Source organism: Anoplopoma fimbria, chromosome 4, assembly GCF_027596085.1.
Source record: "Anoplopoma fimbria isolate UVic2021 breed Golden Eagle Sablefish chromosome 4, Afim_UVic_2022, whole genome shotgun sequence".
In the NCBI taxonomy this organism is placed as follows: domain Eukaryota; kingdom Metazoa; phylum Chordata; class Actinopteri; order Perciformes; family Anoplopomatidae; genus Anoplopoma; species Anoplopoma fimbria.
Window position 1 is genome coordinate 13,671,664 of NC_072452.1, and position 16,179 is coordinate 13,687,842.

Sequence of the window (16,179 nt, forward strand, 5' to 3'; positions counted from 1 at the left end):
AGGTCAGGCACAACGCTGTATATTCAATAAGCATCAGCTCTTATCCCTGGGAGGATAACTCAATTAAATTAGACCTACATGAGGACAGTGGGACTTACTTTGATCCATGCAATGGATAAAAAAAAAAAATGTTGGACCAGATAAACTGAAGAATGGGTCACGGCCATTTGAGAGGACGGTTGGGATAATGGACCTGAAATGATGGTGAGTGATGTTCGTCTTGAAGCAGAAACAGAACTTTCTTGGAATGAATCTTGCAACTCTGTACTTGGGACTTTTTCAAATCCAAACAGGAAACAGTTCACAAATCCCTGTCACCCTGTGATTTTCCTCTTATGCTCGTACTTATTCTGTGTATTAGAATAAGAGGAGACAGATATTTACCCCATAGACCTGAAGGAGGCAAATTGTTTATCCACAGTGAGACATGATTGAGAGTTGTGTGAAGGTCTTTACTCTCAACAACTAGTCTTTATTCTGAAACAGACTTTGCAATGCTTTAAAAGGGTTAGCTCTGTTTTTTTAGGGGAACAACTCCAGCCATAAAAAAGGCAAGGCCTACAACCCAACACATAAACAATAGAATAGGCTACTTGCATCAAAAAAGTTATAAATAAAACTCCTGCACTGTTTTATCAAAATACACCAAAAGATGTCATTACAAAAATGCAGATAAAAGCTGGTTCAGAGCTTCTTCTTTTTTTAATTATTATTATTCTGGTGCTTAAACTTTCTTCTAATCTCATTTATAAATATACCCACTCCAACTACAATGCACCAGCACAATAGCCTGCTCATACACAGGTGTGGTGCATCACCATAGCCTAAAAAAAATATGCCTAAAACGTTAAATTATATGGGAGAAATAGTTTTGTGCGCAGTAATAAAATGAAAATAGATGTCAGGATTAGAGAGGAGAGAAGTGAAGAAAATATGAAAGAGGCTGTGAGTTGAGTAATAAAGGGAGTGATGCATGTTCTGTGATGGTGGTGACGTTTCTTTTTTCATAAGCACATTATCATGCTTTATTTGTATGTCCTTTGGGATCGAGGCACAAATGTACAACTCTTTTTGTACTTTCATTGTATATGTGTAAATAACAATATAAACTCTTGTTGTGACCCTTTTTGATCTTGATCTTTATGTTGTACCGTAAAAAAATATTTTAAGGTTTTAATACGCAATAATTATAAACTATGAAAAAAAGAGAAATAATGGAATGACAAATTATAGGAGACATGAATTCATTTTGTTTTTTGCAAAGTTTATTGATAAATATAATGATTTTATACAATATTTCAATACACAGATTATTTCATTCTGACAGTTTTAAGATGTCTATCTGTTTGTCTTCCTGTCTGTCAGTCTATCTAGAAGTAGGTCTGGGTACTTTTGAGATGAGCACGTCTCAGCAAGGATTTTTATTACAATATTGGTAGCACAGTGAGTGGGCATGACGGTAAATCATTAATAGATCTGTATTTTTGTCCTGCTCAATCTTCAAAACGATGGCTCTTGTTCGAAACATGGCTTCCATTCCTTCAGAATCAGTGACAAGGTCTCTGTCTTTCGTCTTCTGTCTTACTCTCTCATCTTCCTCCACAATCCCTCCTTCTAGCTTCCCTCTCCTGTCGCTCCCTCACAGTGAAAGGTTGGTCGCTCCGAGTCAACATATTTAACAGACTGAACTGACGACAAAACTCTCCTCTCTGGCAGAAAAACGGCCAGTTGAGCTGGACTGATTGTGGTGTCCACGAGATGAAGCTACATGCTGGAAAAATGACACTAATATTCAGGCAAATGCAAAATTTAGAACACAACACACACACACACACACACACACACACACACACACACACACACACACACACACACACAAACAAACAAACAAACAAACAAACACATGCATGCATGTCCCTGTGTCACTCTACATCTGTATGCCCGTAAACTTCTAAATGGACTCTTTATTTATTTAACATTGAGTGTCATGTAGAATAATTATTTGTATCCAATTTGACAGAAAGACAGACTGATAGTCAGAATCAGAAACAGCAGACAAGACATGAATAATTCCACATGGCGTGAAGAGGCCACAAATACAACAAATAAATATCTACAATCGAGTCGTTACAACATTGAAACACTGACTGACGCCACTGGAACACACACTCAGTAGATGTAAAGACTGTTGCAAGCTGCCACGAGACAAAAGACTGCAAGCTTGGCTGAGGTTGAATTCAGCTCTGCAAACCTTAACGGGCCTGATGAGGTGGTTCTGTGAGTTGCTACGCTCAGACCGTGACTTCCCAAATGTATGCACTTAGCTGAGTAAATTACCACCAAGTTTTTTACGGGACATATGCAAGTTAAATAGGCCTCTGTCTTGCATGCTTCACAATATTGCTGACGTTTGTGGTATTGACACAGAAATTCATGATGAAAACAGCTGTTATGTAAACCTCTAATGCACAAAGTATGCATTGGGTTGATCTCACTGCTAAGCTGCTTCTGGGAATTCCAGTCCTGCTTGATAATGTGGTTCAACTTACACGTTTCAGAAAAGTATTGGACCAAATGTGAGAGGATCAGTATTTACACAATGCCATGAAATGTCTGAGGCGACAGCAACAAAGGAGGGAGATGGAGACAAGGTAAATGGTTACAGAGGTCAAATAAAGGGTTTAAGTCCAAAGGACGTTTTCCAAAACGTGTCGCCACGTATTTGTTACAGCAAGATCCCTTCTATGAAGTTTTGTGCCAATCGTCCTTCACAAAAAGACAAGATCCAATTTTTTAGTTTCAATGGCAAGCTATGCTGTTCCTTTTCTCTTGCATGTTCGTCTCTCCTTCTCTTCCATATGTGTTCTTTTCTCTTCTCTCGGCCTGTGCTTTCGTCTTTTGCGCCGTCTCCCTCTTTGTTGTTGTCTAGATGACATTTTCAAAGAGCTGTAGAGACCTCATGATGTTTTCATCCTGGGCAAAAAAAAAGATGGAAAATAAAGCGGCTGAATGTGAGGAGAAAGTCATCCAACAATCACCATTTAATTTACTTTACTGGCCACTAGAGGGCAGTAACAGCCTGTAAAATGTTGGTCAGTGATCTCTCTGCAGACTGACAAACACATTTTATCATAGGATGAAGATAAGCGTGCAAAGGATGAAGATAAGCGGAAAAAAAAAAAATCAAACAAAAAATCAAACAAGGTCTTTTGTAAAAAGTATAACATTTGTTTGACTTTTTTGTTAGAAAAGCTACAATAGGCATTTTTCACAGAAGGCATTTTGTCACAGAAGGAAAAACACAGGTGTTACTGATAACCATGCGGATGTCTCTGCTCTGTAAATGGTCACCTTTATTTTAATCATTTACATCTGTGCATTAGCTATTGTAACATGTCAACATGTCTTTATTGATAAATGTATGTTGCAGAGTTAAAGGGATCCTCAGGATTATGTAAGAGAGAAGTGAACTTTAAGAAATGAAAGAAAAGCGTACCTCTTGACAAGAGAGGATGAATTCATCCAGAGTGACCACACCGTCTCTGTTTTTGTCCATTTTCTGTGGAGAGCATCACACATACTGTCAATCCATTTCTCAAAGGTGTCTCAGATATTAAGATAAATAATATAATAATAAATAAACAGACTCCCTTCTCAAATCTGTGGCGTTACAGCACCTCTTTTGGAAAGGTTAAGCATGCAATTGACTGGTGCATCTCTATTTGGTCATTCATCAATATTTGTGTTATAATTAATTAAAGGACTCCAATGTTGTTACCTGAAAGAAGGCTTCCACATGCTGCTTAGGTGCATCGTTTTTCAAGACAGGGTAAGTGTACTTCCCCATCATGTCGTATATCGCTCTAACGATGTCTGTCATCTCCTGTGACACAGAACACAAGTACACACACACACACACACAAAAGAGACGTGAGTGATTTACGTAGAAATACAAACACAATGTGAGGTTGACCACAACTGGAGAAATAATGAAGGTTGGGCATGCACAAACACACAGAGACACACCTCTTTGTTGATGTATCCATCTCTGTTGATGTCGTAAAGGTTGAAGGTCCACTGTAGCTTCTCAGTGATGGAGCCCCTCAGCAGGATGGACAGAGCGTTCACAAAGTCCTGATGGAGACAAAAAAGGAGAGAATGAAAATACGAAATTGGAAAGCTAGTTTGGAAAATTACACAAGAATGCTGATTTATGAGGAAGAATCAAGCCAACCTCAAACTTTATGGAGCCGCTGTGTGCTGTGTCAAATGCATTGAACAGATAGTGTGCGTAGGTGCTGGCATCTGCAGGAAGAAGAAGAAAGTGCTTGTCAGTGCATTGGGTAGAAACAATACGGGTATAGACTCAAACAGCACAAAACACACGCTCTTACCTCCATGTGGGAAGAACTGGGAGTATATTTGCTTGAAGGTTTCCTCATTTACTACGCCACTTGGACACTCCTGGAAAGAAAGGGGGAGGCAAAAATAAGGGGTGAGGAGGAGGGACTGTCGAATAGAGGTGGACAGAGACGGATGGAGGCTTTAACAGATGGAGAGAGTGTTGATGGAATAAATAAAAGGATTAATCAAGGTTGGATGGACACTAGCTCTTGGTCGAACATCTAAAGTTTGTAGTTTATTACCGTCTTATATCACCAAAAGTAGAACAGACTGCAGTTGCAAAATCTGACCATCCATCCAGGGTGTCACTAGTGAGTCTGTTTTTTAAAAGAGTTTTAATTTAGCTGTAAGATGGCAAAAGAGACACCAAGAGGGGAAACCAAGAAAGGGCTATTTGCGAAAAAAGATCCACATGTAATTAACAATATCAACAATAAAACGAAGGAAATAACACCAATAAAAAAAATACACAAGTTTAGCGGGAAACAAATAATCAGTCCCTGGCCCATGAATGGCCCACAACCAAAATTATGAAATCTTAATAATAAATCTACTGTAGCTACAGCCCAGCAATGCAAACATATAACCCAAGATCATTTCTAATCCAATGAAAATGACCTTAATTTATCCTTTAATCAGTGAATGACATACAAACTGATACTGTGGACAGCTCCTGGTGCTGAAATTAACTCTGATCGTATTTCAACAGTTTTTTGTTAGGCACCTGTAATTTGCTTAGTTTAAGGACACTATAGATTTTACCAGGAGGTCCAATGAATCCATCACACAAGTACTGAATGATTAAAGCCAAATAAATATAATGGTTTTTAAACATTCAAAATTCTAGGGGGAAGTATATTACATTTTTTGGAGCAAGAGATCTACTGATCAACACATGGACCATTTAGGTACGAACTGTACTGTATGTATCTTTGAGGTATTGACGTGAGCCTGTGCAGTCACTTACATTCTTAAAGCCCCTGTAGAGCACTTGGAGCTCTCTTTTGTTGAATTTGGTTTGCGCCTCCAGCTGGTCAAGGCCCTCCGGTCGATGGCACACCATGGTGACCTCCAAGTCATCATCAGTTTTGTCTGAAGAAACATAAAGCAATATTTCTAATAAGAGTGAAACACCAAAAGAAAAGAAGGATAGATTATCAAAGTAATATAAAGAAGAAGAAAGTGGACATATGACCGGGAGAGGGGACACAGTAAAAATAATCTAAAGTTTGAAATATCAACTGGAAAAGGGCAGAAATAATAAGACTCTAATTTTAAAAGGGGAAGGAGAGCAGAGGAAGAGAGGTAGAGGTCAGTCTAACAGCTCCATGTTCCTCCTCTCACCGGCCAGATCATTAACAACTCATTACTCTCCTCGCCGGAGGGACAAACCACTGACTCTGAGACAACACACACACACACACACACACACACACACACACACACACACACACACACACACACACACACACACACACACACACACACACACACACACACACACACACACACGGGCTCATAGGATCATAGTGCATATGGTTGAACATGCCATAGAAGCCCATTTGTCTACACATTTGCACGAGTGCATACAAACTCCCTGAAGTAATATAGAAAGTAATAATTACACATAATATTATAACTGTGCATAATTTAAAAGAATTACTCGTGATAAAATCAGAACTTAAAGTGGTCATAATGTGCAGGAGTAAAATGCTGGACAAAAAAAACATATAGGTGATTAAGTGATGTGTTTTTTGAACATCATTTCAGATAAATGTCCGTCACTGAACTGCCTGAACCTGTTCAGCTGTGTTAGCTTTGGTGCGGAGCAGATGAGAGAGAGCCCTGCAGGTATCATCTTCTCCTGATTCATTATAGTTCGTTAAAAATCATATTGATAGAGGAATGTTTTGGAGAAAAGACTGTTGGGCATTTAGACATTGGAGTGTCAGTCTAGCTTTCTGCCTGTGTAGACCTCTTATTATTTATAAAAGCTGACTTGCCATCCAAAGGAATGCCTAGTGATCAAGTATAATTTCCTCTCTCTCTCTTGCATTTACATGCAAATTAATGTAATCAGTGAACAGATTATTGCACCGTTATCAGAGGAGGTAAGCAGACGGAGGTTTGAATGGGAGCTGGTACAGTCATGTTGTCTGGTGGATATACTATGAGTGAGCTAAAGCTTTTCTAAGGGCTCCTGTCCTGCTTTATTGAAGTGTTACAGAGTGCAGTTCTCACACTGTCCTTGGCAGTCCTTGATTTTGTTACATCAACAGTTTTGAAATAGAAACCTATAATGGATTTTTTTTTATCTGTGTGGCAATGCCATTAGTGCTTTGTAAAGCTTCATTACACAATACCTTGTCAAATCGATTCTCTGAGAGAATCATGGGTAACAGGTCAGCATATTTGTATTGTGCCAGGATAATACAACTTCTTCTCACTGCTTGATTAAACCTCAGTCGAAAGTCTTCCAATTCAACATTACTGCACACCTTTTCATGAAAATAACTTCATAAAAGTGCTGGTATTCATGATTTAAAGGGTAACTTTGGGATTTTTCAACTTGGACCCTATTTCTCCATGTTTTTGTGTCTAAGTGACTAGCAGGGTCACAAACTTCTGAAAATGGTCCTGTATTGAGTGAGAGCACTACAGATGGCAGCCGCTTAACAGGCTGCAATGTAATCGCTAGAGGCAACTCCTTACCGTCAATGTACGTTCACTGTCATTGCTTGTTTTTCCACTGAGTGGCTCAGATTGTTGCTATAAGTGTCAGACAACATTATGGAAATTACCCTGCAGAGGAATAAAACAAGCATTTCTTTTTTCACTTTCTCTTTCACTGTGACTTGTTGCCTGAAGACAATGGTGGAGACGTGAGTGAGAATTGGAGAGAAGAGTGCTGTAGTTGTCAGAGTTTGTTGTGTTCGAGTAGAGGGTAGCTTAGTGTTATCTTAAAGATTTTTAATGTCATGATTGAATATTTAGATAATTGTAGACTATGTGGATGCAACACAAGATCTCAGAACGAAACTTCTCAGAGCGAAAATAACTGAAGTTTGTTTCATTTTTCTGTAGGGTCCTTTCCATAATGTTGTAAAAAAAACAATCTGAGCCTGTCAGTGGCAAAAACAAGATTTTTTTATTGGACCTACATTGAAGTTTTATAAAAGTAGTTTTTCTATTGAAATGCTAACTAACTATGAGGTTAAATACCTTTGAACCTTTAATCCAATATCGTACTGCATATACTCTTTAATGATGAGATTGGTATCATTGTTCATGTTGTTATGATTGTATTGCAAAACCAAATACAAGTCATTTTAAACTGTAAAAGCCCACATGAAGTTATGTGGCTTATTACTTTGTGCCAACTCATTTTCTACAGTGTGTGTGCATTATCACATCATGATTTAGTATAACTTATGTTGAGTTGCTTAGCAGTCTCTCTTTATATAGCTCCTTTCCCCTGCACACACACACACACACACACACACACACACACACACACACACACACACACACACACACACACACACACACACACACACACACACACACACACACACACACACACAGACAGGGTCACACAACACCTGAGGTCTATTCGTTTCATCACTCAGGCAGTTCAGTGTTTCTCAGCATCACATTAGGGTGGAGGTTCACACTCATGAAGGTGAGGCTATTCACACCCAAATCCCAGTGGTTTTCAGGTTCTGTATGTCACACACACACTATAACATAGACACATTCCAAAAAAGTGTGATATACATGCACATATTCCTGTAAATGCACTCATAACACAGATCCTGACTACCACAGCTCAGGAGTCAGGATCGGTTAGTATTGAGCTTTAAAGGACTGTTCACCTCCAAATCAAAACTACATATTTTCCTCTTATATGTAGTGCAATCATCAATCTGGATTGTTTTGGTTTGAATTTTTGGAGATATTGGCTGTAGAGATGTCTGCCTTCTCTTCAGTATAGTGGGACTATATGGCACTTAGCTTGTGGAGCTAAAAGGGCTAAAAGAACACATATAACATACGTATATGGTAATACGAGTGCCATGTTGTACGATATAATTCAAGAGAAGACAGACATCTCTACGGCAAATACCTCCAAAATTAGGCAACTCACACCAAAACCAATTAGATAAATGAACAGCACTACAGGTAAGAGGAAAAATATGTATTTCTGGTTTTAGGGTGAACTGTCCCTTTAAAATAGTTTTTGAACCATTCATTCAGTTATTTTTTCTCAACACTGAACTTATGTTCACAATGGTCAGCAGGGCAAAGTTATTCCAGCATGTTAAAATGTAATACAATTTGTAGATGCAGTAAAAAAAAATGCATTCAGGCAACATTATGATAGTATGAAGAACACAAACAGGCTTAAGTATATACAGTAAACTAAAATCCCTGGTTAGTGAGTAGACATACAGGACATTTACAACCAAAGATTTGTAAATTCCAAGCTGTGAAAAATATCCAGGAAAGGTAAAGTTGTAATATGAACACGAGTGATGTAATTTGTTTTGTACTTTTAGAAACTATTCATTATTCACTTTGAGTTAAGCGTTCTGTTAGTTGTAGCTCGATTAGGCTCAGTTTTCTAGACATTGTAGTAAGAGCAATGTTTACTGAGGTGGAGAGATTTAAAAAAATAAAAGCAGCTGAAAAAATATGCAAGTCCTCTACATTAAGTCAATACTATAAGTAGTTATTGTCAATAGTTAAGAATTCATTACATGCAGTTGAGAGTGCAAACAGTCTGGCTGCAGCTTCTAAAATGTATTCACTGTTTCTTTACGTATTTTTGTTCCTTTGATGTTCTTAAAAAGAAGCAACACAATTCTCACCAATGTAACCTTCCCACGCAAATAATCCAGATCCTCAGACAGATATCGGTGAAAACAAGTCCTCGTTCCAACTTTGCTGGTGGTGTGAATTCATTGATAGTAGTTGTAGTACTGACTCACCCTCTACGGTGATGACTCCCAGCAGATGCAGCATTTTCACGGCCGCACAGCACAGCAGAATGATGACTACAGCGTGTAAGCTGTTCTCATTCTGCTCCTCTTTTTCCATTCTAAAATAACTTCTTTCTTTTCCACTGGCCTCTAGAAGCTCTGTGTCTCCAACTCGCCTCTTATTTCTTTATTTGTTCAGCTTTCTTAACTTTAAAACTTGGACTTGCATTAGCTTCGCACCATATTCTGACTACAGTTTGTTTCTGTCCCTCTCTCTAAAGCCTTTTAACTTTCTATCCATCCTTCTCCTACTGTGAGATCAGCACTCGTCCGCCTCTCTCTGTCTCTGTCTTTTTATCCCCCTGTCTCTCGACTCCCTAAGGCATCTCCCTCTCTCATCCTGACCTCGGCTCCGTCCCATTAACTGTCCCCCACTCCCCCGTCTCCCCCCTCTGTTACAGTCACTGTGTCCTTCATTCTTGGGGAACAGAGCTCTAACTTGAAGGTCCGACCTGAGCGCTCTGTAACAATGATAAACTCACCTTCTACTGTACAACCGCATGTGTTAGTCTTGTGACTGTGCGTGTGTGTGCGTGTGCGTGTGTGTGTGTGTGTGTGTGTGTGTGTGTGTGTGTGTGTGTGTGTGTGTGTGTGTGTGTGTGTGTGTGTGTGTGTGTGTGTGTGTGTGTGTTTATGAGCGGATCAGCACTTGATTAATAGGCCACATTAAGACACCCAGCCCTCCCCAAACAACAGGAGGCCTAATTTACTACAAAGTGACTTCTAAATAAACAAGCCTGAATCCTTTTTAAATGACCTACTCTACAATGTAAGCAACGCTTTGTTTTAATCAGTAATTATGAAGGCACCCAGTGAGATAACAGGATCAATCCCCTTTACATTGTCTTAATATTGTAATGTATCTGACAAGAGTATATACATAACTTGCTACAACCTGCTCGTACCAGCAGGGGGCAGCAGCGACCAACACAGAGGACACCAGTGTGCAATTCAATTTCTAACAAAGACGTGTTTTACATTTCATTACATGTGGTACTTCAGATTTAGCTGATATGTTTATTTGTATCATGATAAAGCTCAGAAAATAAGAACAAAATGTCTATTTTCAAATAAAATGTGTCATGTTCTTAAAATGTAAAGCATGAAATAAACATGCACTGTGACCAGCGGGGACTCATTCATCGTCTTAATGTGAATGTAAAGAGGAGCTGGGTGAGGTGTAGCCACAGACTAACAGGCTGTAGGGGGCTCTGCTGTATCAAGAGGGTTACACAGCCTTCAACTGAAGGTTTGCTTTATTTACTGCTCTGGGATTAAAGCGGCTCGGTTAAATTAAATTTAGTGGCAAGAGAAGCATTTAATTCCATTATGCCAGACATTCAAAAGATGCTCAGTAGTGTAAACATAATTTGTTGAGGATGAGTATGTGTATATTGTGCTTGTTAAAGCACAGTAATAAGCTCTCTCTCACCGTGAGCAATCAGCAACATTTCTGTCATGTTATAATGCCCTAACACGGTGAACAAGAAAGCTCCTGCCACAGTATATCCACACTGACACTCTCATACTTTCATTCATACTATACCAAAAATATTAAAGGAGAGTCGTGAAGTGTGTCATATTTTCTTAAAGCAGACCTTTGAAACGCTTAATAAAGCCTTAGTTCTTTCAAAAGAAGGCAGGTGAAAAGAACTTGTGAATGTATAACATGCAAAACACAATTTCACATGTTTATCACATAATAATGCTGTAGTAATAAAACATAATCTGTAAAGCATGTTTCATGCAAAAAGATGCTATGCAGTGTGCACTGATGAAATGTGCAGATGAAAAGGAACATTAAGAACAAAGCAGAGACGACATGTAGGAAAAAAAAAAAAAAACATGCAGAATATTCAGTTTCACATCAACATTACATTTCAAGCGTGTTGAATTCACACATATGCACATATGCTTTTTAGTCCTTTATCATGTTATAACATATTTTAATAAAAAATGTAATCAAAGTGTTAGCAGCAGGCTATGTTCCAGGATAAGCTGAAAACAAATGAGGTCAGGTCATTTCACTGAGGGCTTTGACTTTCAAACTAGAAATTAAAAAAATGATCACTTAAAATTAATCTTATAGGGGCTCCTTGACCCACTGGGCCTGTTCTGTAATCCATTTATGGATATTAGGGAATGGAGTGGATTACTCTCTCCTGCTATCCTCTGCCAGTCCAAGTGCACAGTTTTGAAAATGTGAATAATTTAGATTTGACTGCAGTGTAAGAGAAACTTTTCCAAGGTCTTATTGTAGGGCATACTAATTTAAAAAAAAGAATGTTTTGCTAGAAACCTGCAGGATCTGTGTTCCAAGACTAAATTTGTAAATTTAGGAAATCTGAGATAAAACCAACCTAAAAAGTTGCATTGAGAGTTACACGTCCAATATTACATAAGCAGACATGGAGTTTGACAGTGACCAAAATACTGAACCATTTCTTTCAAAGCTTGTTTACAATAAAAAGCAATGACCTAAAAATAAAGACTGCCTGTCGCTCTCCCCAGCCAGCACCCTGTCACAAAAAATACCTCTGACAACAAAACACACACACACACACTCACTACAGCCCAATAACAGGATGTAACTCCTAACTTTCCTCTAAATACCGCTGGCTGTTAATGTAAGATCTCATTTCTCCTCCATCTTCCTTTCTTCTGATGCCCACTGAATCCTCCTTTCTGCCTCATTTCTTATCTCTCTCACTCTTCCATGCTCTCTCTTTCCTTCTCCTACAGTGTCCTGTAATCCTTGCCAGAGAGTGTGTCATTTGCATAATCTGAATTAGCCTAATCTGCTGTCCTGGCGGCAATGGAGAGGGTTCGCTCTTACCGGCCTCATTAAAGGCGGGGAGCGCTCTCCAAGAAGGTATCAGCTCTACTGGGTTCCCTGGTGGAGTGGAGTGGAAAACAGACGTCAGCTGCAACAGTCCTATTTACGCAATGCAAAAGCTGCACAACAATTAAAGCTTTTATTCTGAAATGCATTGCTTTCCACAGTAAACACCCAAGCCAGTGGACACAGGGCCGATCTCTGAGTGGCCTTTGAGTGGTTCACTGAAAGTCCAATGACACGCTCTGCTGGAAAACACACACAAACACACTTTGACACGTAGATAGCCACAATGCATCCGTTCACACACCCTCAAGAGAGGGTGAGAAACATGAACATATTATTGCAAGGGTCATAGATGAAATATCAAGCACCAGTGTGTGTAAAATATTATACACTGCCATGCTTGCATGCTCACACACATCTGTTTGCTTACTAACCCTCAGCCTGTGAATAAGGACTGGAGTGCCGGAGGGCTGTTTGCAGTGTTGTGCGTTTGTGAGTACGCAAGGCGGAGACACACACAGAAACCCACGTGTCACTTCCTCAAATATAAGTGCGCCACCACTGATTATGCTTGGGAAGAGGGAGTAAAATACAGCTCATACACACGTAGGTAGCAGCATGCCAATATTGATTTTTGAGTAAATACGTCTGCAGAAGTACACAAACACACACACACAAACTGCTGGATGCCAAGAGAGGAGAATGATGGAATGACTTAATAAGCACTCACACCAGCTAATGGGAGCGTGGGTGATGGAGAAAGGGCACAAATGAGAGAAAGAATAGAAGTGTAAAAGAGAGAGGAGAGGGAAGAGAGGTATGGAGATGAGGTTGCCAGGAGCAGCAGATTGTGGCGGTGCCATGTGAGAGTGATTTGGAGAAAATTAGAAGTAAAGAGAAAGAGAAACATGCGTGGAGAGGAAGTGGGAGGGAGAAAAGGGGAAACAACAGGGAGAGGAGGAACAGCAGGATAAAATGGAAGAGAAAAACATGTGAAACAGTGGGATAGAGAATGAGGGGTGGGGAGGAAGCAGAGAGCACAAAGAAAGCGAGATAAGAGAGGGAGGGAGGCAGAGGAGTGACAGACAGAGGAGGAAGGGAGACAGGGAAAAGATTGAGACATCGCTGCAGGCAGCAACCATAGGTCAGGAATTCAGAGATATATGGGGGCTGAAAAAGAAATGAAGAATACACCAGGGAGGAGAGAAAAATGCCAGGTGAGAATATTGCAGCAGAGATGATGAGTTGTCGGAGGTCACCACGACCGAAGTGAAGGTAAACAGCAGCTAGCCTGCCAGATAAAAACAGGCAGACAAGGCAACAGGTGGGAGAAAAGTACAGACAAAGAGATGCTGTCAGGGGAAAAAAAGACTACTTGACAGAAAACAAAGCAAGTCGAGAGAGCAACAAGCAGCCCTGATGAAAACAGACAAGCAGGCAGGAAAATGTTCTGCCACGCGCGGGGTGCGAACATACTTTTTTTCTTTTCTTCTCCACAACACAGTGATGAGGTTGTGCTTCAGAGGATCAATCATTGTAGGGATCTAATCGAACAACATTACAGCCGTGCACTGTATCCCTTTCAGTGTCACAATTCCGGATAATAAGTTATCTGCAACGCCACAGAATGGGCGGCTGCACACATACAAGCACCGCTGCACTAATCCTGCACACAGCCAACATGTTAGAGGGGAGAGGGGGAGGGGGGGGAGAGGGAGAGACGCTCGAGCACCACAACACAACACAAGAATTACAAACAACCTCCAAATAGCCCCGGCTCCACATCCCATTTTTTTTTTTTTTTTTTTTGCAGGGCATCCGTGGAGGTAAATAGGCTCGGCTTTCATTTGCAGGACGATTCAGATTTCACACGTTTGCACAAATGTGAGTGCAGCTACAATCACCTCATTATTCAAAATAGAAACCAAATTACGCCTTGGCTTTTTATCACCCATGGGGAAAGGTGTTTGTTTTTGTGCTTGTGGAGAACAAAAAAAAAGGAATGCTGAAACGAGCCATAAGCACTCACTTGGAAAACCTCCTGTATGGTCTAATTTGTACTGGCAAACCAATAATAGCCGGCATCAACCAATAGGTTTCAATGAATGCACACGATTAATAGGGCTTGTTTTCACTCTGGCACTGGTCTCCTGCTCAGTGTGCCCATTTGAGCAGTTCAGATTCCTTATGAATTAAATGAGGCTTACAGGCTTTTACTGGAATGAGTGGGGAAGGAGGGAGGAAGACATTTCTCACAGGCAACAGGTCTTCATAAAAACAAACAAACAAAAAAACATCTGCACAATTTACATCTCTCACTGGCGTCTTTCACATGGCCTTGACTGACTTAGGAAAACCCCAATCGCACCCTCATCCCCCCATCCTCCCCCTCAACCCCAAATTTGACATCTGTTGTTGCCATGGCTACCGTGCTTCCAAGGTAACAGCAAGACAGAGAAGCAGTGTGTGAGCAGAGTGACAAATACCTTCGACATGTGAGTGTTTACCAGCGTCGGTGCGCACGCACACAGATAGACAGAGCAACACACACGCACTCAGCCAGACGCACGCTGACTCACACACAGTCAAAGGAGCTGTCTCCTCCCTCACTGCACACACACACACACACACACACACACACACACACACACACACACACACACACACACACACACACACACACACACACACACACACACACACACTGTCGCAATAAAACTTTGTTGTGGATGTAAAAGATGCTCTATTTCCTCACGGAACACTTGTTGGTTTCTCTATCACACACACACATGCACACACATGCACACACACACACACACACACACACACACACACACACACACACACACACACACACACACACACATACACAACACAAACCATATGCAATATTTATTTCACTGCATCTTAAGTGAAATACCAGCAGTTATACATCTTTGTTGTTGTAGCTCGCCTACGTGCGCTGTATATGTGTGTGGAAAATACAATAAAGCACACTGTCTGAAGTTTCCCTGTCCATATGTGTGTTTATATGCGTGTGTGTGTGCGTGTGTGTGTGTGTGTGTGTGTCCCCTCACCCCTGGACAGCCTCCTGGTCTTGGTCTGCATGGTCAGCGTGCCCACCACAGCCCCCATGTTTGCAGTCGTCGTCGTGGAAACAGGCACGTCTGTATGCTGAAGTCTGTGTCTCTTTTGTCACGTGTTTGGACGGCTACAACGCACACACGCACTCCCTCGCCCTCTTTCCTCTTCTCATCCTCTTCTCCCTCCCTCTCTTCCTCTCCTCCTCTCTCAATGGCTGCTGTCGGCAGCAACCCCCCTCTCTCTATCATCCCCTCCTTTTACGCTTTCTCACTCCATCTCACGGCGCTCCTCCTCTCTTTGGCGCTCCTCTCTCTCCCTTTTTTTCTTCCCTCACTCTCCCACTCTCTATCTCCCTCCCTCCGATTCCCTTGTTTTTTTTATTAGGGGTTGTAGCCTCCCTCCATCTCCATCTCCATCTCTCTCTCTCTCTCTCTCTCTCTCTCTCTCTCTTTCTCACTCCCACATACATCCGCAAGCCAAGAGCACAGCATCAGTGATTCAGTATGAAATCGCCAGAATGTTGATTCACTAAATTATAAATGAATATGAGTGTACCCATTGATTTGTAAATGATAACACTCCGTGATTCACTCTGGGGAAAAAACAAAACAACAAACATGCCCTGTTTCACACAAACGCATCTGTTGCCCTCTGATGGAGGACACATATGCAAATAGATACAGCCTGGAGTATTGATTTGAGAGGTAAATATGAATTATGGAGCGAAGAGAAAACATGCGTATGTGACTTAAATTACTAAGAGTCCAGTGCATCACTTCTGTTTTCCCTCAACATCCCGGTTTGTTC

General features: G+C 40.7%; 1 protein-coding gene across 2 annotated transcripts; it reads right to left on the reverse strand.

Annotated features, from left to right (window-relative positions):
* Positions 1–1,939: 1,939 nt before the first annotated feature.
* On the reverse strand, positions 1,940–15,423 carry LOC129089915 (Kv channel-interacting protein 1-like). Of its 2 annotated transcripts, none has more exons than XM_054597334.1 (8): positions 15,366–15,423; positions 5,372–5,496; positions 4,378–4,464; positions 4,235–4,327; positions 4,027–4,134; positions 3,779–3,883; positions 3,497–3,559; positions 1,940–2,973 (listed from the first exon to the last, which is right to left on the reverse strand). In XM_054597334.1, the coding sequence occupies exons 1-8, from the start codon at positions 15,421–15,423 to the stop codon at positions 2,926–2,928; spliced, it is 687 nt and encodes a 228-aa protein (XP_054453309.1). In that variant the 3' UTR covers positions 1,940–2,925. The 2 variants fall into 2 exon arrangements, with proteins under 2 accessions (XP_054453309.1, XP_054453308.1); XM_054597333.1 differs by having other exon boundaries at positions 4,235–4,305; positions 4,395–4,464; positions 5,372–5,525; positions 15,362–15,423.
* Positions 15,424–16,179: the final 756 nt, after the last annotated feature.

What these genes read in the sequence shown, in the direction of transcription:
- LOC129089915 (XM_054597334.1), bottom strand. Translation starts at nt 15,423, where the DNA reads ATGGGGGCTGTGGTGGGCACGCTGACCATGCAGACCAAGACCAGGAGG. An exon ending in GAGGTAAGAGCGTGTGTTTT is followed by an intron (nt 4,328 to 4,377) that starts GTGCTGTTTGAG and finishes TGCACTGACAAG; the next exon opens with CACTTTCTTCTTCTTCCTGC. An exon ending in TCATCCTCTCTTGTCAAGAG is followed by an intron (nt 2,974 to 3,496) that starts GTACGCTTTTCT and finishes TTTTTTGCCCAG; the next exon opens with GATGAAAACATCATGAGGTC.